This window comes from Maylandia zebra, linkage group LG16 (assembly GCF_041146795.1).
Source record: "Maylandia zebra isolate NMK-2024a linkage group LG16, Mzebra_GT3a, whole genome shotgun sequence".
Classification (NCBI taxonomy): domain Eukaryota; kingdom Metazoa; phylum Chordata; class Actinopteri; order Cichliformes; family Cichlidae; genus Maylandia; species Maylandia zebra.
In genome coordinates, this window is record NC_135182.1 from 13318235 (window position 1) to 13342930 (window position 24696).

A 24696-nucleotide genomic window follows, 5' to 3' on the forward strand; every position below is an offset into this window, starting at 1 on the left:
CTCCGTGTCATATTTGAACTTGAGTCCACCCTCCCTCTGTCTCTCCTCATCCAAAGAACTAAATCTGAGGAATGGAAATCAGTTAGATGTCACAAAGAGCCTGAGCCCAGACTGACAAGAAAATAGCCATGAATAACATGACCACCCTTATTACCCTCCTAGGAAAATACTTAGAGTGGGTTCCAAAATGAAGAGTAATGCGGAGACACTTTCTGTGTCACAAAGAATAAGAGCTATTTATCATGGCCATAGATATTCCCACATATTCCCCCTCAGCTGTCTGGTTGCCTCAACCGCTGCCAAAAAACTGAAATTCAAGAGGTAAATCTGCAAGGAGTTAAGGGTTGGTGTTATAGCTTCTTTTGATTAAGACACTATACTAGCCAACCCGATGCATAAAAGTCGAATCAAGTTCCCAAACTTAGCATAATCAGGTGTGATTCTCATAGTTAGCTGTCATTTAATGATGCCTATAAACCTGCATCTGCATGTGCTGCTGGAAAGAACAACCAAACAGGGAAATCTGTAGTGTGTGTGTGAGAGTGTGTGGCCACATTTCTAGAAGGGTTCTTCAGGTTTTTGATGCCATCTTGAGGAGATTTACGGCTACAGCAGGAAACTAAACCACAGCGCTCATTTCAACTGCAAGATAAATATTTGGGTTACGTTTCCACGATATCCAGTGTCACTTAACGTTTAAGATAGTCTATTTAGAGATTAATGTCAGAGGATGAAAGTGTAGTCATTATTTTTTTAGAGGGCAATTATAGTCGAAACCACCAAATGTTGTGTTTAACTTGTGAGAGCTTTGATGTATTTGTCTGTTCATCAGCGTGATTTAAATTCCAAGCAAAAGCGCTTTAGGAAAGAGAGGAACAGATTGAAGTTTGAATTCCACTTAGTCAGGGGGGTGTAGCAGTTTTTCGGGGTAAGAGATTGAGGGTCGTGTAATGGATCCATCGAGCAGGACCGTTAATAAATAAATAAAGAAAACATAACTGATGCTTTTCAGAGTCTTTGAGTGAATGCGAACATTAAGTCATGGCCGCTGGGGGAAATCCATCTGTTTACGAAAATGACATCCCACTTAGACATTATCGTTTCTTCTTTAATCATCTCCCACCATTTTATCCAGACATCATCAGGATGTGACACTTCAGAGGTCAGATGCACACGCTCCACCCGCAGCCATCATCCAGCTGACAACACCCCAAATTTTTTTTGGTATGGCAGCTCCACACCGAACACTCCAAGACAATGAAGACCATTCACACGGATTTCAGTCCAAGCAAGATGATATGAGGTACTGCTTTTCCTTTCACTGCAACAAAAAAAAAAACCACATACGTAGGCAGCGCTACAGACTATTTTCCTCATTATAAAGCTGCAGACTGGTGCAGGCTTCTAATGACATTTGACCTGAGTGGCTACTCCCTGCCAACATTTCAAACCAGTGGGTGCGCCACCAGAAGGCCAGTTAAAAAAGACTGCCCAAGCCTTGAAGCATGGATGAAACTGGCAAACACAAAATATGGCTTGTATTAGGATTAACTTGTACTGCCTGTCAGATCTGATGTCTGCTGGCTTGCTGGACCTTGTGATCGGGGTGTGGTGCATTTTACAGAATAACTGCCACCAAAAAGAGACTTATTTTTCAAGGGTTTGCAAAGGATACCTTTATTTTAGTAGTAATTTATAAGGGCTCTAATGCATTATACCAAAGAAGTAGCAGGCTCAAACTGGCAGCCACGGTTTCTCTACTCCACACAATAGCATAAAATATATTTTATAACACAACAAATCCTGTTGTATTCAACATACTCTGAATTAGCTCCACCCTAACCAGGTTTAAAAAATTAAATACTTTTTTTAACCCATGTTTAAAGCTTGACATTTTCATGAACCGGATATTTTTGTTTTTTTTAATGTGGTATCACCATTTCTACATGCCAGTGCTTCTTCAAGCAAACAAACACGAACAAAGCCCCCGTGTATTGTGGTAAAATGATTGAAAGCCACAATGATTTGTTTGCAAAGTTTAAATGCATGTTAATGGTTATGAAAGCTTTAGGGTAACACAGACCTCCGTGTTTCTCAACAATTCAGCGATCTTACAGGTGAGAATTTAAAACACATTCAGGATTATAAGTGTGTAAAGAGCACACATGAAACACTTTAAAACAAAGACGTCTTTTATTGGTTATCAGCTAGCTTGTTTTAAAGAACCACAAAAAAACAGTCCTGATTTTGGCAACGGTTACCTACAGCATACACCACAATGTATACTGTGCATGTAGTGTTAAGCTTTGATGCACAGCATGGCATCCAGGAGGTTGTCTGTATGTCTGATATGCGCTGTGATGAAACCGTGGCTCTTCAAAAGCAGGCTATATTCAGTTGCGCTCCTCTGTTTCCCCTCGCTCATGCTAAGGGCCTGCAGCAGCCCACGACTGGGGCCCCTTCTGTCTTCATCCAGGAAGATCTCGCTTAGCAGGAGTCCACAGCCTAGCAACATGAAACATAAGCAGACACAGAACATCAGAGAACAGATTTGTACTCCCTTTTCGCTCTTTACATTATGTTTCCACAAAAAAGTATTGCATAAGCAAGGCAGCACTCTGACTTGGCTTTAAGCCTTCGTCTTTTTCAACACTGAGCTCTTTGCAACAGCGGTTCAGAACAAAGACATTGTTAAACCCAAACTAACCAGCACCTATCGTTTTAGCACAGCATGAGAATCAATCGGTCAAATCAGTTTCAAGCATCTGCAGAAAAAGAGCTTTTGAAGAATGAGAATATTATACTCAGCATTAACAATATGCTTTCTGTTTGAAGCGATGTTTGGCTGACATTCACTGTTCAGTAAAGATAAGTACTCATATGAGTGAATATAGCTTTACAAACCTGCTGTGCATGCATCTGCGATTTTACTCAGCAGTATATGCACTTTCTCATCAGGCAGGTCATGAAGAATCCTCGCCAGGATATACAAGTCTGCTTTGGGTAATTCGTCTTTTAAAAAGTCTCCTGATCATAAAGAAAGTGAAAAAAAGCCCTCAAATTAATCACAGATTGAGCGGAATTTGTTGGCATATTTGTCACTCTGTCTAATATGATCCAAACAATCTTTCAGTCACAATTTTCAGTGTCACAAAACAACTGACCTGCTACAAATGATACCCTGTTGTCTGGGTGCTGTGGATGGAAAAATTCATTCAACTCGACAACAGCAGGTAAGTCAAACACTGTTACAGACAATCCAGGATGAGCTTCAGCGAATTCATAAGCCAAGGCACCGGTGCACCCTGAGACAGTGAATTAAGACAAAAGATGTAGAGCAGTGGTTTCATATTCAGTGACAAGCTGTAACGTTTTGCATTCTTTTCTTACCTCCGAGATCACAGGCTGACTTATAGGTGGAGAGGTCAAATGCCGTTGCTATGGTTTTCCCTGTAATTTTTGCAATGTTGTGCATGGCCTTCATGAATCTCAGTTTGCCTTCCCGACTGCTGGAGGAAGTTTCCTTTAAAGAGAGAAGGTGAGTTTGAATATGCTCTCACCAGCACCGCAGATATATGACACAGAAATCAGAGATAGCCACCTGAAGCATTTGCTTGCTAAAGGCCTTCTCACGCTGGCTGGTGCCCTCCTGCACAGCACTCTCAAGGTGGGAGAAAAGTGGCCACATGGTTTCGTTACAGTGCTGGAGGTAGCCATGCAGTGAACACGGGGCATCTGACCTCAGAAAATCTGTGGCCAGATCTGCGTTCTCATACACTGGCTTTTGGCATGCTAACAACAGAGTGACAGCAAGATATTTCCAAATTAAGTATTAAATGCCTGCTGCTGAAGGCAAGGGAAAAATATCATGATGCAATTAATAAGAGAGCTGGCTAACCTTTCTCTATACTCTTCAACAATCCCAGAGATACACAGGCTTCCAGCAGACATTCGGTCCCCTTTGCAGATGCTTTGATCTCCTGGGCCACCTGTGCTGCATCCAGCCCAGGCCGGCTATGTAGCAGGTCAAACAAACACAACTTGGATGCTGTAAAAAGTGCCTGCAATGTTTTTGGAAAAGTAGAAGGGAATGCAGAAACAAAGTTAGCTTTTTTTCCCCTTTTATGTTGATGTGAGATTGTTGTTAACGAAAAGCATATGCTTCCTGGTTCTTCAAATAGTAACACAAACATTTCTATTCATAGCAAAGTGCATGATTTACTGTATTCCACTACAGCTGCATACCAGTGAGCTACCATCTCAACTAAAAACTATTGTTCTCTAGTTCATTATTTACTTTATTTTCTTTAGAGACAGACAACAAGATCAGCAACAATCTGTGTGCTAAATGTAAAAAAAGTAAACAGAGTTTGCTGATGTTTCCCACATCCAGCTCATAGTTATGGATGAATGAACTGGATTTATACCACGCATTAAATAACACATTATGATTGCCTGTAAAGGTTTGATAACTATAACTTAAGGTGTTATTGTGATCACTTTTTCTATTTTTTCACATTTTACCACAATCATTCAGAATATTCAGGACTTAGAAAGCCTCGCTTGATTTGATAGGCGTAAGCCAAAGCAGTTCAGGACCTGAGAGGAACTTCTCCTTTCTACTGACAATGACTTTCACAAACAGATTTAGCAAACACAGCAGTAATCTTCTACTGTGCAGTGCCACCTTCTCAAAGTGGAAACTTGTGAACTTTAGCCTGACAGTCTCGTAAGCAACTAAAGCAACATCTGGGTAAGACAGTCATTTGAAAAGCTGGACTATTCAAACTGAGATTTTTGACAGCAACCACCAAATGTTTATCTGGAAGAAACTAAAATAAGCAGCATTTAATGGAAGAAGAGCAACTTGCCCGCTGTTAAATACAAATATGTGGGTGGAAAGACTGAGATTTAGTGATGTGTGGGAACTGGTACCACAGGAAACACTCTGCACATGTGAATGTATTGCACTACATATCAAACTTTAAATGCAATTGTTCCAGTTTTGTTTACCAAAAGGTTTTTAATTCCCTTCTTTTAACGTCGAAAACCCAGAAATGTGTTTTAGCTCAATATTTTGCACAAACCTGTATTTATTATTTGCTTAAATCTGTGTCCTCAAGATTTGTGGTCACCTTAAGCTTCACAGGCAACTTGCAGGGTACACAGGAAGTCACATAAACGTATCAAGAAATATGTCAGCACATGTCTCTGTGCAAAACCACCGCAGATTGGTTTCACTGATTTGCTTGTATAGAGTGGAAGCTTTATTTTGCAAAAATAGTGAGCTTTGGATGCAGTTAACTCAAGACAACTCAAGGTTTTAAGCTGAGCTACGTTACTCATTACATCTTGTGGAAGCCAACTACACAAAGAACAAACGCATAAAGTTGACATTTTTTCTGTAACAGGTCTTTTACAGAAAGGACTTTTTTTTTTTTATACAAAGGCACTGATTACCTTTGAGGCTTTGAATCCATCCATCAGTTCACAGATTCGCTCCAAGTCTCCTCTTGTAGGTTCAGTCACCTGCCCTCTCCTTGTTATCGATGGTAATGTTGCATTGTCATGAAGCTTGACCTTCCTGTTGTCTGTATGTTTAGACGTGCTATTGACCAATGTCTGTGAACTTTCACTTTCACTGTCTTCTCTTTTTACCTATGGGAAGATTTTCTATAAATAGTGTCAAAAGGCGACAGATTTTTGTTATAGAGTTATAAAAACAAACCTTAAGGGCAGGACTGGCTGTGGGGGTGATCTGGGTGTGGAGTCTTTGAATGTCACAGGGGCTGCTTGGTCTGCGAACGGATGAGTTGTGGCTGGGCAGAGCTTGTGAGCTGGAGGGGGGCTGGGTGGGTACTGAGATGGGAAGATTGTCGCTGCAGCTTGGAAGGGTAGACGTGCTTTTCAAAGAGGAAGTACAAAAATTGTAAATAAGGTCTAGCTGTTTGCAGAAGTGGTTGAGGGGAAAACCCACAACATTGAGAAAGTCTCCATGGACATACTCGACCAGCATGCCACCCAGAGCCTGAATACCATAGCCACCAGCCTTGTCCCTGAGACACACACAGAAAGGTTTCACTTGTACAAACACATACTGTAAATGATCAGCTGTTTACTGGATGCATTCTGCAACAGTTTCACACTATTTCTGAACTGAGCAGAATTGTCATAGTTTGCTGACTCGTGTCAAATGGGACAAGGCAAACACAGCTGGAACAAAATCAGGCATCAAAGTCCAAAAAGCAACAAGTTCATGAAACTCACAAGCAGTTAAATGACCTCCATTGATCGAATACTTAGAAAGAGTCAACAATAACTGTTACAAATGTGAAAAGTTAAAAAGATCACACTTACATGGGCTCACCACTATTGATGTACTCCCATAGCATATCTTCTGAGAGATCAGCAAACTTCACTTTAGTTTCTTCGTAGAAATCTACCAGCTGGTAATCGACTTCTTCATCTTGAAGGCAGCATTGAAGAAATGAAAAAAAGAGTCGCAAGACAGAATTGCCCAATAAATGTCTTCTACATATTTATGGCAGAAATGTTTCTCTTACTATTTTTGCTTAAAACATCTGTGCTAGTGATCTGTAATAGGGAACTGCTTCTTTCTGAATTTCTTTCATTTTACAGAAAAATAAAGTACAAGTGTGACAGTTTCTGAGTCTGTACTTACTTTCTTTTTCATGGCAGAGGACAATAGCTACACCAGTGAACACACTGTGCTCTTTACCACTCAAACTGGAAGAGAAAGACAAAATCACCATGATATCTTTTTCCATTTTATGGTTTTTTAATGTTAACTCTGAATGTTTCCCATTGACACAGACCTTGACAGCATCCTATAAGCATCATGTTTGTCCACTGGTTTCTCCAGAATCATGCCATCTACAGTCTGTGAAATAAACAGTTGGCTAGAGTGAATAAAGAAAAACTTTACAGTAGCCATTAAGAAAATGCATTTGCTTTTGTGCTTTTTTCTGTCTTACCACAATTGTGTCAGCCCCAATAACTATATCTGGAGTCTTCAGGTGTTTCTAAAGTAAATCAAGACAAAGTGTTCTCAGTGATGACATCTGACTGAATAAATTCTATTATTTGTCATAAAAAAGTAGCTTATCTTACAAAGGGCATCCTCCTGGCTACCTCCAGGGCCTTTTGCTTGGCTGTCTCAACAGCATACTCATGAGGTGCTTTGAAAAGCCCTTTATCGAGGGTTTCCTTAAACCAGGACGGCACAACCTCGAAACGTAAACCCTGACAGATAAGAGGGCAAAGCAAACAAAACACTTGTTATATTTAATAGGACTTACGCCACTCTTATCAGATTTACCAACCTATGAAAAATCCAGTCAGTATGGGTTTCTTAAATCAATAATCCTTTAAATTAAGTTTAAAGTAGTTCCTTCAGTGAACTAGCTATACATGTTTTTATTTGACATGGCTTTTCTAGCTGTGTCAAATAAATAAATTTGTACCCAATGATTGATTTGAACTCTGTTATTTTTTCTAAATTTTGCTCTGTAAATCTGCTCTCTTAATGTGGATTTGTCTGCTTTTTATACTTTAATACAACTGCTAATTTTTAACCAACACCATAAAACTGCCATGTTTTAAAGAACTTAAAAATCAAATGTCTTCTCCCTTTTTCCTTCTATTTCACCCATTATAATGAACCAGACTACATGCTAGGGATGATGATGAGATGATTTTTTACCTACTAGGGTTTTACACATTTACACTCAGTCCTATTGTGCAAACTCAAACTACATTCTGTGAATATACGGAATAATAAGGAATAACAAGGGAATAATCAGGAAAACGCATACTGCACTGCGGAGAATCTCAAGTCTTCTAGGAGAAGCGCTGGCCAGCACAACCAGTTTACCAGCAAGCTTGGAAATGACTGGGTTCAGCACCATGGTGGCCTTTAGGTCGAACTGCCAACAAGGTGAACAGAGTTAAACATTACAGATGTGTCCTCTGCGGCTCCCTTATATCAGAGCTAATTTTATCATAACATGAAATTAGCTCTGATATTTTAAAAAAATATATTATTTATGTATTTTACAGGATCCAACTTGTGTTTGTAAACTGTATTTTAAGATTTAAAGAAAGAACAATTCTCGCCTCTGAGCATATATAACACGAGGATGTATTGTGTTCACGCACAATTAACAATGACCTTAAAGAATACAGTGAGCACTTTAGAGAAATCCCCACTCAGTTGCATAAAATCTTAGCAAATAATTTATTGCATAAAGTCAGCAAATAAAGACAACTTCATATTTCAGGAAGCATCGGGCGTAAGTAGCATAGCATTACACAACAGGTATATTTTACACAAGTAAGACATTGACAGCGTTATGAAACTCGACGAACACAGTTCACAACACTAAAGATCTGCTTTAATTACTCTGCTGTTAGCAACACTAATTCATTTGAGCTAACTTGTGCTAGTTTGCGGCGTTTAAAGCTGCGGAGCGAGAAGAAAGAGGAAAAAAATTAACCACGAGTGAACAAAATGTTACTGCAACGTTTGGCGACCAAGTTCACCCCAAAGTGACATGGTTAAAATCTCTCATGTGTTCACTATTATACTATAGTACATGTATATAGCAGCTGTCCTTCTTACCTGTACAACTCGGGGAAACTGACGGCAGGACCCGCATGCTGCGTCACGACGCATGCGTGATGACGTAATAAAGTAGGCGTCTCGAAGAAACGCACACCAGTTCCACCAGTAAACTACTGCTACTACTTACGACTACTGCTACTCAGGGCTGGACTGGGACAAAAAAAAAAAAAAAACAGCCTAGGCATTTTGACTAGTGACCGGCCCACCATGGCATTATAGGAAAAGTCATAAAGCCTTTATAATAAACTTAAACCTACACCATCTTCCCAATTCTGGTATTCTAAACAGTACTTAGCAAAAATATAAAACAACCTAATTTATAATTACATATACCCAGAGATGGGCAGTAACGCGTTACTGTAATCTGATTACAGTAAAGTAAGGGATTACTATTGCAAAAACGGTAATTCGATTACCGTTACTTTCCTGTAGGAACGCTGCGTTACTGCGTTACTAAAACCGTGATTTTTTTGCAAGAATGTCTCATGACAGTGACGTAAGCGAGTGCGACGTTTGTGACAACAGCTGTGTGTAGATCAACAATGGATCATATATCGAGTACGGAGAGAGTATGAGCGTGCAGCGTTTAAAACGTGGAAGTACTGACCTTACTTTGAGTTTGATTCCATAAAAAGTGACAAAAACATTAGTGTCCATTGTGCGTGGGAAGAAAACTTCTTTTTACACCGAAAAAACCCCTAAACAAGCTCCGAGTGCACAATGATGTAATGGGAAATTCACAGAGAAACTCGCGGATTCTTCACCTGACCGCTGCGCACACCTGCATCAGAGCACACCTCGCCTACCTCACTCCTGCTTTACAGGTGAAAATAGAGCAACAGGACCGCTAGTCTTTGATTTTATTTATATTCTGCTGTGTTTTACTTGCATCTATTTGAAAGACTGAGTGTAAACACAAAAAATATTTTATTTTATGTGCTGGAACGTGCAGAAAATAGGTTTAAATGTTAAACTACTTTCTTCAAGCCAGAGAATGTTGCATATAATTTAATTTTTGCTTGATGCATAAAGTTAAAAGATTAAAACTGATAAAACAAGTTTAAAAAAAGAGACTTTTCCATTTGATTACATTTTGTATGATGGATTATGCAGAAAAAGTAGAATTGGGCTGACAGATCTATCGCTTTATCACCTATTCAGGTTGTAAATCGTGTTTTTAAAAAGTAGCTAAGTAACTAAGTAATTAATTACTTTTGAAAATAAGTAATCAGTAAAGTAACTGGATTACTTTTTGGGGAAGTAATCAGTAATTAGTTACTGATTACTTTTTTCAAGTAACTTGACCAACACTGCATATACCTAACTAATAGGGTTGCCAACTCCCAGGAAAAAAAGAAAAGAAAAAAAATAGGGAACCACTCCCCCAGAGCAGAGCCTCAAGATGCTTAATTGACAAAACCAATTTTAATTGAATGCACATATAAAACAAATGCATAGAAATCTATTATTTTTCTCCAGTAATCAAATAGATTCAACATCTTTCTTCAACAGAATTGCAGATTGCACAGATGGTACCTTTCCAAAGGAAAGAATACAATCCGGTCCTTAAGTGATGACATGATGAATCCTACTTCCGGGCCTAAAGTAGTCTGCGTTTAATATGGCTTTTGTGTTGTTAACATGTTTAATGTTATGTATTTTCTTCTATTTAATCTCAAAAAGCTCCTAAAACAGTCAGTGATCACTGTTGACCTCCCTCGGCTTTTATTACCGCTAATCATTTATTTAAGCTCAGTTTTTAAAACCTTAGGATGTAACTACAGCCCAGCCCATGCAGTAGTATATGAATGACTAACCTCGTATTATGGATGGATTATCTCAGTTGTTCTCCTGGCTGAAGTTTGGTCCTTTTACAGCATCCTGCCATGCGATTACATTTGTTCCTGACCACCGAGAACACTCACGTTAACTTAACTTTTATCGAGTGGAAAAAAAGTTAGCTTGTTTATATTATGCTGTGTCGCTAGCGGTCACGTAGCACATCATTATATACCAGCTAGCCAAACTTCAGTAACCCTACAAACCTCACTGCTGTTTAGTTTCCTGTCTTCACTAATGTTGGAAGTGATAGCAGAGCTGTACGTTTTAATTTGTTTCCAAAACCCCGCAGTCAGGACATGCTATATTGTATTTAGATAGAAGCTAGCGAGCTAACTTCCTGCTAACTTCTAACTCCGTTAAATGTCATAAATTCCGTTTTCATGGATGCCTGGATGTTAAACTCAATTGTTACACCTGGTAGAGCAGAACGCTGATCATTTTATTAAAGATGACAGACTTTAGACAGTTTTTCAACTCTCAGTAATGCCATAGTGATCGTTTGATATATGGACCTGCAGCGGAGTTTAGGCCCAGACACGGCTAGTGACGTCAGACTTAACGACCAGATAGGGCTTTGGAGTTGACGTAACGCCGCAATGCATTGTGGGAGCGCGGCGCCATTTGAGAAGGCCACGAATCAAAACAAGCACACTGTGTTGGAAGGACGACTTCCAGAACCATGCTCAAAATCAGCTCAAAAGTCAAAGGACTGTATCGAGACAGATTGCGCCCGGACGCCAAGAGACGGTACTTGGAAAAAATAGCGTGCACTGGTAATGTGGACCCGTATGAAATACGGCAGTGGAGTAGAAACCCTGAAGACCTACCGCCATTGTCCTACCCTGATACCTTCTCGTACCTTGTCTGTGGAGTCAGTGCATACACCGCGAATCATTTTCGGAATTATAAATCCCTGGAGGCGCACATCTAATTCACAAACGGTTGGGTACAAGAGTTGGCCGCTTTTGAGCCTCCACGTTGTGAGTACGTTGACCATATGACCAAGATACAGCCAGAGGTTGCACATAACATTGACTTCTCCTCAGCAGCTGCCCCAAAAATTCCTCTAGAAGAAAAGATAAACACACCGTCCGAAAAAAAAGGCAAATTCCACTCACTACTCTGGAGAAGTTGTCACCGATAAGCTACTCCATAAACAGAACACAGTTCTGCTGCATCACACATTAAGATGTTTGTTCTAATTTTCTATGACCTCAGCGCATTGAAATTAAAACTAAAAGCCTATAAAGAGCAATATGAATTTCTTTAGAATTTGAATGAAAATGTCGGGAGCACACCAACAAAAAATGATGGCAGAGAACTCGATATCAGCTCATCTCACCGCTGCCAACCAAGCCTGATGTTCACGTTTGGTAACATCAGATACATGAGATCCCTCATGTTGCTTTCAGGAGGGGAAACGATAAAAAGAGAGCCCATTTTCCAGCTTATTCCCTTCTCGATCGTGCGATCTAACATTGCAACCGACAACATAGCAAGTACGAGCCATAGCTGATGTTCCCGTGTGCTTTCGCCCCTGTAGCCCTTTGTTTGGCCTACTAAGATGGCGGCTCGACCAAAAATCGTGGCCACGCCCCCTCCCGTGACATCACGCTCCAAAGCCCTATAACTTACTAGGGTATATGCTAACCTTAATACTTACTGAATACAATAATGGATTTTTATACATTTTAAATCAGATGAAAACTTTAGTTGTAAGATTCAGATAAATATTTAATAAAAGCTAGACATAAGAATAAGAAAGAAAAGTATTTCTTTGTGCCCACCTTTCCCTGTTAATGCCCTACCTGCCCCCCTGGCAAAACTTTGCTAGACCCGTCCCTGCACAGTTACCAGCTGTCAGCTACAAAGGATCCTGGTGTTATTTGTCTCTCAGCAACAGTTCATAACTTCCCTTCAACCTAAAATGTAAACCTGTTTCTCCATCACCTGTTCATCTGTGATGATTCAGTAAGGACATCTCCTGGTTTCATCTTCATGTTTCCCTCTCACCACATATCCAAACAGACATCATGACCAGCAGCTTTTACAGCTGTGGCTCCAGCAAACATCAGCTGATACTAGAAATTAATATTAAATAAATGCTAACAACAGCTGATCAAGCTTCAACGTGCTGCTGTTGTTTAATGCGACCTCCGCTGGTTTCCTCTTTCTGGCGCAGAGAGAAAAGCCGATCAGCTGATCACTGATCAGTTTCATGATTGAATTAGTAACTTTCTAGCTGAAGTAGTACGGGACAAATCGCGTTCCTTCTCACCTCAACTTTAAAGTTCGACCTCCTCGGCTGTAATTGGTCCAGCCCAGAGTCGATCATGACCAACTGGCCAATCCACCACCATTCATTTATACCATTAAAAAAAAAGAAAAGAAATAAAACCCCATCGGCCCATTAAAACGAAAAATCAGGAGCGGCCAGTCCAGCCTTGCTACTACTAATAATAAAAGAAGTAATAGTAATAATAATAACAATTTTATTTATATTATGGAAGAAACTGAGACACACATGTGTATATATATATATATATACATATATATACACACACACACACACACACACACGTGTGTCTATATATATATACATAGACACACGTGTGTGTATATATATACACACACAGTACAGAGAGAAGGTATTTAAAAAAAATAATGAGATACATTGTTACAAAGTCAAAAACAGTGCGGCTCATACAACATATTTGATTTATGCTACATAATTGCACATGCTACATATATTCTAAAAACAACTGTTATATGAATGTTTGTTAAAATATAGATATATACATATAAGCTACATCATTAAAACTACCTGCATAAGATTGTGTAGATCCCTATCAGTCAGCCAAACCACTTCTGATGCAGTGGCACAAGGACAAGGGACCCCTGGGGTGTCCTGTGGGTTGTGGCACCAGGCTTTTGCCAGAAACTCTTTGTGCCCGAGTGATTGTGGGGGTCTGTCTTTTGTGGATTGGGATTATTCCAGCTCATGATCAGATTTCTGTCTGGCTTGGAAAATCCACTTAACAAATCCTGCATTTGTTAAAGTCAGATCAGAAATAATAAGGGGAAACAGGGTTTTCCACCTATGACAAATGTGCTTTGTAATGAGGTGATGGATTCTTTAAAATAAATAGAAAGCTAATGCAGGGATGATAACTAGTTACCCAAGACACACAGCTGCTCTTCATGTTCATTTATTCTGTTATACACACACACAAAGAAAAAACAAACAAAAAAACCCCAACTGGCACAAATGATTTTGAGATTTGACTCAAGACAAAGAGCTTCTCTGACTCAGAGTAACCCGCTCTGACTTCCTTTCTGAAGTCTTTCTTCCCCTTTGACCCATTCTCGCTCTATGCTGTGGTGATTGTGGTTTCAAAAACACCTTTCTCTGTGCTCATTCTTGACCTCACTGCGCAGAGTACAAAGTCTCTTTATTTTCCATCTTCATAGAATCTCCACTGCTCAAACTCTGCAGATGTATTATCTCTCTCAGCTTTTGTCTGAAGTCCTTACATGCAAAGTAGTAAATGAATGGGTCGAGGCAGCTATTTAGACAGCTGAAGCACAGAGACAGCTTGTAGGCTGTGTAGATAGACTTCTTATAGTAGAGTCTCAGCACGCTATGTATCAGCAGGAGGATGTTGTTTGGACCAAAGCAGAATGTGAAGACTAAGAGAACAATGACTGCCAGACGGATTGCTCTCTTTTTCTGGGATGTCTTTGAATCACTGGCCAGCTTGCGTATGACACTGATGTAGCAGAATGATGTCACACAGAACGGAAAGAGAAAGAGAACGAAGACCATGCTGAAGAGGAAGGCTGCCCAGGCCGCCATGGATGGAAGCATTTCTGTCTTCAGTATATCAAAACAGGTTGTAATGTTAAGCTGAGGAACGCGATAGGTCAGGTCTGTCGTCATCAGTGGATACAGAGTGCTCAGGACCAAACCCCACATGACGAAGCAGCTGATAAAAGCGATCAGTCTCTTCTTCCTGATCCGCCTGAACAGCATGGGCCTGACAATGCCCAGATAGCGGTCGATACCGATGGCCATCATTGTAAGGATGGAGCAGTACATATTGGAGTAGAAAACAAGGGTCACAAAACTGTAAATGGGAAGAAAGAAAAAACGTTTTCTGTTTAATTGCTGGCTGAAGTAAAAAAATAATCAGTAACAGGTTCAGGAAAATGAAGTGAATCTCGACTACACTTTCGTATATTTTCTATTTAAAGATGTGACTACTTTCACTGTCATAGCATCAAGACTGTCACGCTCTGTCTCCCTTGAAATATCTGTATAAAATCAGTGTAATAGAAGAAAAGCTGTGGCACATGTATATATATACCTTGATATATCTATATAACTTTGTTGTCTTCAACGCAAGTTTTTTCTGCAGATTAATCAATAATCCCCCTGTCCCATTAATGTCCGAGTTTAATAAAAAGTACCTGCACATGTTTGGTCCTAGATTCCATTGATATCCTTGGAGCTGGTAGGAGATCTGAAAGGGCAGAGCAGCACCGAGAGCCATGTCGGTAAGGGTAAGATTTATCATGAAGATGATGGAAGGAGACTTGGGAGAGGTACGGAAGAGGAGAAGCCACATGGACAAGCCATTTCCCACCAAGTTAATGCCGGTGATGAATATGTACAAAATAGAGATAGAGATGGCGGCGCCAGAATTCTGCAGAAAGTTTATCGTGGCGTTGTCTAGTTTGCTGGAATTCACCTTCATGTTTGAAAGCGAGCGGTCTCTCGTCACCTGTGTGCAAGGGTTCAGAAAAGCCTTGTGAGGTTCACAGAAGACAAGTCAGTTTTTTCACAATATACTGGTGGAAGTAAAGAAATGTTATTTACACTCTAAAAATATATATGTTGGATTTACCTAAACAAGCATGCACACCAATCGCTTAATAAAAAAAGAAATAAAAAATCAAGCAGCTGAAAGTAGCCTCTAATATTACAACGGCAAGTCAGAAATCTTTTTTAAATTTTGAGTGTGAAATATTTACATTTGAGTAAGTCATGTAAATTTAATGTACCCGGCCAAAGTAACCAAGCTTAATTAATGACTCCATTTCACCATTCCTTTGTGCTGTACCCTGTTTGGTTACATGATAACAGCTTTTTGTTAACATCTGAACAGCAGCCATGGATGAGCACACCGAATGGATAAACACCGACACTGCTCTCGCCCACACAAGCATTGGAAACCACATCACTTGTTCCCAACAATGAAAGTGTAAACACAATCTTAACTCAAATGAAAATCACAGCACAACTAAAAAAAGAGAAAAGAAATAAATCAGTGCAGAACTGTCCTGGTGACAAAAGTGTTAAAATCAACTAAACTTAGCACTAGTGTAACATTGCATACACAATTTAAAGTACAGTTGGAGGGATTGTTTGCACTGACAGCTTGCAGCACATCTTGATGTCCTGCATTTCTCATACATCAATATAAATGACTGAGGGAAGAAAAAAACCCTCTCATCCTGTCTGAAGTGCTGTTACAAACAGTATTTTGCTGCAGAAACACGAATGATTGATCTCAAGGTGTGAAACAAATACCTTTGCCCTTATTCCAGGAATCTATTTCTGTGTTGATGTTCGCGTGCGAGCAGCACATGTGTCGGGTGGAGTTTTCACACAGGAAAAAGGTATGCATGATTTGTGGTGCAGAGTGCCAACTGTTGCTATGGCTTATTTTTTTCAATCTTGTGAAATGCTCTGGGGAGCTGATTTGTAACCTGTAGCAAACAATATCCTTAAAAGGCTTAAAACCGTAAACTGAAACTGCGAGACGATGAACGCTACAGCAAAAGCAGTGAATACAAGCACTTTTTCCTCACGCGCCATGGCCCGCATGGCAATCGTGGTGAACAAAGTTACCACATTACAAAGAAAGGTGAAATCTACAGACCACCAACTTTGAGTCATTGAAAGTTTCTTTCAGTTTTAAGCCATGGGAATTACGTTATTACTTCATCGCTGTTACTGTTAGTGACGACAACACCATTTTGGTAACTTACCCTTTTTCATTTCCTGAAAACTATTTCTCATACCACTATAAAGGCACATTTTTACTAATGTGTTCTTCAGAATTATATTTTAACATTACATAAACTCACTCACATTGCCTCTCATGAAATTTGTTCAAACTGTTGTCGCCTCAACGCTGTCGTAATCGTTTCCTTTTTTAACTTTTAACTAAAGCACATGTATTTAAAAAACAAACAAAACAAAACATCATGTTGAATCTACTATTAGTGAAAAGGTAAAAATGAATACAAACCATCTAAAATAATAACAATAACAACTGGGCTCGTCTTTATTCAGTAACACACTGGGAAATAATGCGTATTGTATACAAGAGCTGAGAACTCACCTTTGCGAACACACGCTGAAGCCACAAGTTGGCATCTGAGTGTCAGTTATAGATGGGTTACAGATATTGTGACTAAGAAAGGCTGCTGAGGAAATGGGGGTTTCAACTTACGGTGCCAGAATCGCAGGAAATGGATCATGTGACAATCTTTATCCTACCAACTGCACTAACGGCCACCCATTAGATTCAGTCTTGGAAATTACTTGCAACAAGGCAGACATGTGTGACTCACCTCAAGCTTATGAGCACACGTTTACTTGCCACGTTCCCCCACATGCTCGTCTTATTCCTTCCCATGTTCGCCATAATAACTTCAGCTATGGCGCTCCTGTGTAATCGGTTATTTAGTAAAACATTGTGTGACCGAACTCTACTGAGAGCTTCTAAGAAATGAGACTGGAAATGTAAAAACCCACTATGTTTGTGTACAGATTTATAGTAAACTTCTTAAAGTCTTTGGGAGTTCCCAGAGTGTCATAGTGTCTCTTTCGCTTTTGCTCATTAAGTGAGATTATAAAGAAGAGAGAAGGCATAAAGTAAAACCTGTGACATGTATGCCAGTGTGTGGCGAGGAGGAGGAGGGGGGATAAATTTGAACAAAAACTGAGCAAAAATAACAAAGTTTAAGGACTAAAGACTATAAAGAGGGATCGTGAGAGAGTTTTTAGGTCTGAGGAAATACCAACTGCCACCTTCAACACCTATATGAAAGTGTGAACATATACCCACGAATGTGATATTACAGTTGTTAAGAGTCTTGTGAGTGAGAATGCATGTTTTTCGCACATGTACATGTGTGCTCTTATTCTGCTGGTTTCCTGTTGATTATGATACTTCTGCTTTATCTGGGGGAAAGATGACAAACTGTGTCTGTGAGGATATTCTGAAGAAAGAGCAAAAACAAAATGCATGAGCAACTTTTCTTCAATGTCACTTGCGACCCAGCCTTCAACAGTCTCACTTCACCAACTTTACTCTTCCTGCAACGACCGAATACCAACTATATTCATATGCAAACAGTAATGACTCATAACTAGCAACTGTTAATGCATATTATGCACAGGTAAATCTGGCTTCACCCAAACTGTTAGACAACCACACTAACAGAAAAAATTAACGGTTTAGTCTTTTTATTTTATCACACTTATGGAAAATTAAAGCAACAACAAAATGATCCAAGAGGTATTACATGTTTAAACACTGTCAGTTTCCATGTTGGGACACGTGCAAAAACAAAAACAAAAATATAAGGCTTTTTAAATGAATATTTGTAGCTTCCCCATTACATTTAGTTGATGGCTTTATTAGAAAACCATGCAAAGAGCATAAAAAATTAATAGTGGTCACCCATTGGTGCCATACTTTGCAATTTTACATAATTTATTTCTAGGAAATACTTTATAGAAATGTAGAGAATGTGTTCTTCCTGGCTCCTGGGTGATCAAGTACAAAGCTTGGCTCACACGCAAAAACAGGATCTCTGTTGTAGAGACAGAGACGCCTGAAAAATAGGATGGACCAAATTTAAGACACGCAAGTAAAATGGAACATTTCCCCTCATTCGCTCGCTTTTACACACAACAACACACACAAAATTTCCTGCCTGGCATTGTTTACATCCATTTTCTATACGTTCTAGTTGCAATATTCTTAGTTTACATAAAATCTATAAGAGCATTATAAAATATACATGATCTGAGAACTATAGAGGATGCAGAGGATGAGGCAATGGTCTCACAAGTAAACTACTGATGGATGCTGCCAATTAGCTGCCTCCCACAGGGATCACACTTCAATATTATCACTACACAGAATGACACATAACTGGCTCAAGTGCTGATGAAGTTGAAAGTAGCTAGCAGAGCAGTTTCAGTAGCAGCTATAGCGCCAATCTCTGAATGAGAACACAGGAAGAGCAGGGCATAAAACAAAAAAAGATTTGTTTCACTGTTGTGCTATCATTCTGGTATTCTTTCCTCCAAGTCTTCATGCTCGAGCAGGCAAAAAAACCCCAAAACAGAATCCTGACCAACACCCAAATCTCTGAATTTCATCACACCTAACACACAGAAAAATTACTACTAGGCTGCTTTTGAAGTGATTTTTCTTTCTCAGCGGGGTATATTCATCTTGAAAGCTCAGTGATAACCAGTCGAATCTGTCACCACCAACTTAGGTGAAGGATGAATAATTAACTCGTTTTTACCCCTTAAAGCGTCCACACTGCTCACTGCTCATCTTTACTTTTCTCAAAACCTTTCTCCAGCCCCGTTGCCATGGTCGCAACCTCATAACAGTGCTCCGTCCTGGATTCAGGCGAGTGGCCCACAGGGATGCAGTCGTAGCCTTTGCCTGCCGAGCTCATGCGCTTCCGGTTGCGTGCACCTGGCTGATAGAGCTGCATGGCTGGACGGTCCTGCAGGGAGAAAAGAGCGCAGGGACATGGGAGATACGCTATATAGTAGCAACTTGATTACACTGAGCCTACCTACTATGTGTGGTTACTTGCAATTTGTGATTACAATAGTGCACACTATGGGTGATTGCAGTAACTATCTCCAAGGTTAAATACCATTCATTCAATTTCTAAAAGGGATCTGCTTATTCATACACAACAAAGCAAGTTCACAGTTCTTTTGGGTGAAACTGCTGCATATAAAGCTCTACTGAAGTGTGTGAATGTGTGTGTGAATGGGTGGATGACTAGATATGTAAAGCGCTTTGGGGTCCTTAGGGACTAGTAAAGCGCTATATAAATACAGGCCATTTACCATTTACTGAAGTATTTTGTGATTCCAGTGGGAGTTGCACAGAATCTGGTAAATTGCTTCAAATAATAGGGTATTAAAAATTGTTATTTTGGGGGTTGAAAACCGTGTGGCTGAAAAAGAACAAAAGCAAACAAAAATAAGTAGTGAATTTACAGCTGCTGGCATCATCTCTGCTTGAAGCCTGAGGCTACACTAACTGACACCTAGCTCTAAACACAAATGAAGCTGTGAAACTGACAGCCTTCAAACAACAGTGTGGGTTTCACAGGTCTGAGAGTCTGGCAGGAGCAAAAAAAAAAGTTGAAAAACCCACTGATGATATCTTTGTTTATGATGCATTTAATAGTGTTTTCACAGGCCTGCTTGGAAGAAACATAAGCTGGCCTACTATCAGATGGAGACAGTCACACATAAATCAATATCTGAAACAAGTCTACACAGATGAACAAATTAGTGATGAAACAATCAGCGATCGCCTTCTCCCCATTCTCATGCTCACCTTCTCGCTCACCTTGTTTCGGAGGCGTTCCTTCCTGTTACCCAGGTCCTCTCTCTCCTCCTTTCCTATCTTGTCTCCACTGTCAGGACAGTAGGAATAGCCATGATGGTGTCCTTCTTTCTTTGCTCGGTCCTGGCAGTAGCCCTTCCCCCATTTGGTCTCATCCTTCCGCCGCATGAACTTGTCAAACTCATAGTGATGCCTCTGTCGTTTCCTCTCTTCATCTTTCCCACGGTGATCCTTATCTCTCTGCCTGCGCCCATGCTGTTCTCGCTGCTCCTTGTCACTCTCAGGCTGACCTCTAGTGGTCAGAATATAGATTGCAGAAACACCAGGTTAGACACCAGGATGCTAGTTGCAAAAGATTTGCATTATAAGACATCATGGAAGGTTTTTAAAAGTATTTTTTGGTTTTTCTGCAATACAATTTGTAATTATTAACTGTATATTAATGCTACAAAGATCAATGATTGTCCTTTAGAATACATAAAATATTGCGGCTAATATGTTATGTTAAATGCAATCAAAATATTTACGGTATTGATTTATGTTTTGGTACATATATATGTCTGAAAACTGTCCATAGGGGTGCCGTATTTTAACTAGTAGTGATCTAATTCTGTCAGCCAAAATCAAAACCAGTCAACATGTCTGAATGATTTCACAGTCCTTACTTGTCTTTGGGGTCCTTTGACTTTATTTGTCCTCCAGTTTTCTCCCATTTGCCTCTGTCTGTCTCTCCAGTGTCACTCTTGTCCTTCATTCGGTCTGAATCCACATCATCATCCCGGTCACTTTTCTTAAGGAGCTGAAGGAGCACAAATAATACAGAAAAAACTCCATGTCTACACGCCACTGCATGATCTAAACAACAATGGTTATTTAATGACATTTTTATGCTGACTGGCTACCTTAATTTTAATGTCTTTGTCAGACAATTTCTTCTGCTTTTCTGCCTCTTTTCGCTTGCGTCTCTCCTCCTCCCGCCGCTTTCTCTTTTCCTCCTCCCTTTGCCGCTTCTTTTCAAGCTCTCTTCTTCTTCTCTCCTCTCTCTTCTCCTCTCTTATTCTCTGTCGAGGAAGATGGGACAGCTTGAAATAGATGTTTCACATTTCAAAAACACTTTGGAGATAGCTTCGCCTTCCTACCTGTTTCTCAATTTTCTTATTTTTGATGTACTCCAGCAGCGGTGTCGTCCGTTTGGCTAAAATCAAGAAACAATAGAATCAGTTAATCAATATATAAAAATCTGTGGTACGCTATTAGTAGGCAGATGGACACATGAAGATATTTTACTGTACCTATGAGCTCTCTGGTCTTGGCCTCTATCTCTCCTAGCAGTGTCTCAGGGTTGGCCATAGACTTCTCGTCGTCACAGGAGTAATTCTCCAAGAACCGCTTATATTCTGGATCTGACCCAGAATGGAACAGATACTAAATTAACAAGTTCTGACCTAAATGTGTCCTATTTAAACACTTTTGATTCTCTGAACATCCTAAACCCATGTAAGAATGACAAACTGTATTTAGGACAGCTTTAGAGCAGGACAGACTCTAATGTATTTTACCTTCTTCAATGCTCCCAGCTTTGGCATCTTTTTTCTTTAGCTTCTTCTTCGAAATCTTTTGAAAGGGAGCAAACTCTACGACTGCAGGATACTCTTGGCCTGAATAAATATTGAAACAGAAAGCAGCCCATCACTGACAGACTAGCTATCAGATAGTAACAATGGCAACAAAAGTTTTAAAGTGACCTCTTTGCCCATAAAGATTATCCTGTAACCGTAAAGCAAACATGCTTTTATTTGCATTTAACATAGCAGGATAATGTGGCCCTGTGTGCCAACAGTGATGCAGCGACAATAAAGTTAAAATGTGTTAAAAGCAGGCAAGAAGTACCTTTGTTGTCTATGAAGACATAGCCATCAAATCGGTCCCTAAACAGCAGGATATCCTCAGGGTTTTTAAAATTGATATACGCTCTGGAGAACAGGTGGGGGTACAGACTGTGAAGAGAAAATGGCATCCCAAAATTTCATAATTACATTTGTAAGAAAACAGAACTTTTAATCACCTAGTTCAGAAAATATTGATACCTTTGATCTGCTGGGAAAAACTCAAAGTAGTCATAAGATGGAAGTGGACTCAATTGCTCTTCTAGCTGCTCCTTTGACAGGTTGGGTGGGAGCCTTCGAATCACCACCTATAAGCATGTTTGCATGTTTGTTATTTTTATTTAACATTTGTTTTACACAGAAATACAGTAAGATAAATAAATCCATCAACTTTACAAAGGCACAACATATACATACCCCAAAAACCCCCTCCATATAAACTCATGTTGTTCAAAACTTGACACCAAAGAGCTACTTGAGGCAAATGCGCAGTCATTGAAACTATGAAAATATTAACTCAACAAAGAATTTAAACAGGCTCAAACACGATATAGCGATGTAATAAAACATTAGCAGTGATGGGAGCCAACACACTAAACAATTACTGAGTGTCTGCTGCAGCAATTCTTACATTCAAAGAACACGGGAATGATATTAAGGCCTAAAAGTGGGGTTACTGGGCATGCATGCTGAAAACAAGAAGTGTATCGGAGACAGTTTTGAGAATCGCCAGCAGTCGTATTCTGCATTCCGTTGAACGTTACATGGGAATGTCATCATAAAATACCAACGTGAAGAGTCGTTACATGAAATGAAATCAGACTTAAACGTGACATGTAAGCTGAGAGGAGGCTGTAAGTGGGTGAATCCACGGGATCGTCGTGAATCCACTGCCTCAAACTCTCGTCGCTGTCCGCGGTGCTGAAACGATCCCTCCGCGTCTCCTCCATGACGGCCCCCCCAAGCAGCGTAAACAATGCGACACGGTTCAAAAGCTCAGCTACCCACCTTTGTAAACACCTCTTTCTTCTCTTCTTTCTGCTTAGGGTTGCCGGAAGTGTTTTCCTGCTCTCTTGGGATGTCCCTAAACTGTATCTCGACGACGCTTTTCTCCTTGCCCACGGTCATCTGGTCCTTTTCAGACCGCATCTCTCTCCATCTCCCTTCTCTTCGCCCGCGTTAAGCCACCGAGTGCTCGCGAGAATACAGTGATGTCGCGAGCGGACAGAGGCTGGAAAAGACAGCTTTGATATCCCGAAGGCCGAAAGAACAGGCGGCAAACTATTTAATCAACAAACATTGTTATCGCTTTTATAGCCTTTTTGGAGTCTCTCTCTCTGTTTTTAAGCGGTTTTATGGTATGAAGTTTACGTAGTTTCCCTGTATGGAGCTGTTGTTCTAGCTTGGTCAACAACTGAAAGAAAAGAAAAGAAAATTTAAAAACTAAAATAAAAAAAAAGCAAAACAACTAAAATAATAGAAATAAACAATTTTATAAATAAACAAGGGAAACTATCCACTTGGTTGAAAAACGCATTTATTTAGTTTAAGCATCCACAACGGTCTTTAATCAGTACCGAAAAGTACGTAAGAAACAGTTCTTGCAATAATTACACACTCCCACTCACGCAGTGTGTATGTAACTCTATAAGACAGGCTCTTTCGGTGTCACTGTGAGGATCCCGAGGTGGGCTTCATGTCGCACTGACTCGCAGACGATGAGCTGCCCGCAAAACTCCACGATTCATGGCAGGAAGACTGGCTCGCTGACCGCCCGTGGATGTCTCGACAGGGAACTGCAAAAAGGTCAACAAAGCCATCTCTTCACATCGGACTCGGCATGGATGTGCACACGGCAAACTGGCGAATTTGTCCACAGTGGAATAAACCTCACACTTTTTCAAACCTATTTTTATAAACAAGTACTTTTATTCTTTCCAAGTACAAACAAGTTTTTTTTCTTTAACTCAGCACTGAACTTAGGTTGGCAGCACACTCACTACTTAGGAAGGTTTCCTTGCTGCTTCTGGTCTCTGCACACAGCCGAGGTCCCTCTGGTGTCGACTCTGAGCTCTTCATGCTGGGGACAAAAGTGGAGCAGGTGTCCAAGTCCCGGCAGACCTTATCGTGGGTGTAAATGCCGGTTGACTTAGTTGGAGTGCAGCCCATCTCTCCACGCTCTCCATTGAACAGAAGGACCCCACGGTAAATAGCACAACCCTATCTGTCCTGTGGCTCTCAGAGAAGCGATGGAGACAAGTTCGGTGTTTTCACTCGAGCTCAGAGATCCCACCCCTCTCCTTAACTGGAATAAGACACGTGAGAGGCTGCTCAATGCTGCAGGTTAGTTCAATGCTGTTGATCTGCAGCAGATTCCTGCCTTTCCAATCAGCTTTTTAAAAGTTTTAAACACTTCTCACCCACAATGGTTTTTGTTTTTTTTTTATTCCACAGAGCTAAATATATATATGGAGAAAACAAAAGCTGTTGCTTTTTAGAGAAGTTACTAGAAAAACAAGCCAAATGTTTCCTACTTCTAATTTTGTGATACCAGGTTTCATTTTGTCCCTACTGTTTGCAAACACCACCATTCTCAGCTGTGAATGACGAGGTGTCAAAAACCACACAATAAAAT

At 40.1% G+C, this 24696-nt stretch overlaps 3 protein-coding genes across 4 annotated transcripts; all 3 read right to left on the reverse strand.

Moving 5' to 3' along the window:
• Positions 1-2174: 2174 nt before the first annotated feature.
• On the reverse strand, positions 2175-8744 carry asmtl (acetylserotonin O-methyltransferase-like). The gene is made up of 15 exons (XM_004567954.4): positions 8642-8744; positions 7836-7946; positions 7132-7263; positions 6996-7043; positions 6837-6901; positions 6683-6747; positions 6358-6466; positions 5729-6056; positions 5461-5658; positions 3899-4061; positions 3602-3792; positions 3391-3523; positions 3165-3305; positions 2905-3027; positions 2175-2505 (listed from the first exon to the last, which is right to left on the reverse strand). Exons 1-15 carry the CDS (start codon positions 8693-8695, stop codon positions 2300-2302), a joined length of 2067 nt encoding a protein of 688 aa, XP_004568011.2. The 5' UTR covers positions 8696-8744; the 3' UTR covers positions 2175-2299.
• A 4294-nt stretch (positions 8745-13038) lies between these two features.
• p2ry8 (P2Y receptor family member 8) lies at positions 13039-17787 on the reverse strand. The gene is made up of 3 exons (XM_004567955.3): positions 16897-17787; positions 14957-15270; positions 13039-14613 (listed from the first exon to the last, which is right to left on the reverse strand). The coding sequence occupies exons 2-3, from the start codon at positions 15241-15243 to the stop codon at positions 13914-13916; spliced, it is 987 nt and encodes a 328-aa protein (XP_004568012.1). The 5' UTR covers positions 15244-15270; positions 16897-17787; the 3' UTR covers positions 13039-13913.
• A 222-nt stretch (positions 17788-18009) lies between these two features.
• upf3a (UPF3A regulator of nonsense mediated mRNA decay) lies at positions 18010-23265 on the reverse strand. 2 transcript variants are annotated; one of them, XM_004567957.2, is made up of 10 exons: positions 23070-23265; positions 22263-22369; positions 22066-22172; positions 21735-21833; positions 21468-21578; positions 21315-21370; positions 21078-21236; positions 20841-20974; positions 20179-20467; positions 18010-19312 (listed from the first exon to the last, which is right to left on the reverse strand). In XM_004567957.2, the coding sequence occupies exons 1-10, from the start codon at positions 23208-23210 to the stop codon at positions 19124-19126; spliced, it is 1392 nt and encodes a 463-aa protein (XP_004568014.2). In that variant the 5' UTR covers positions 23211-23265; the 3' UTR covers positions 18010-19123. The 2 variants fall into 2 exon arrangements, with proteins under 2 accessions (XP_004568014.2, XP_004568013.2); XM_004567956.2 differs by having other exon boundaries at positions 20167-20467.
• Between the last annotated feature and the right edge of the window lie 1431 nt (positions 23266-24696).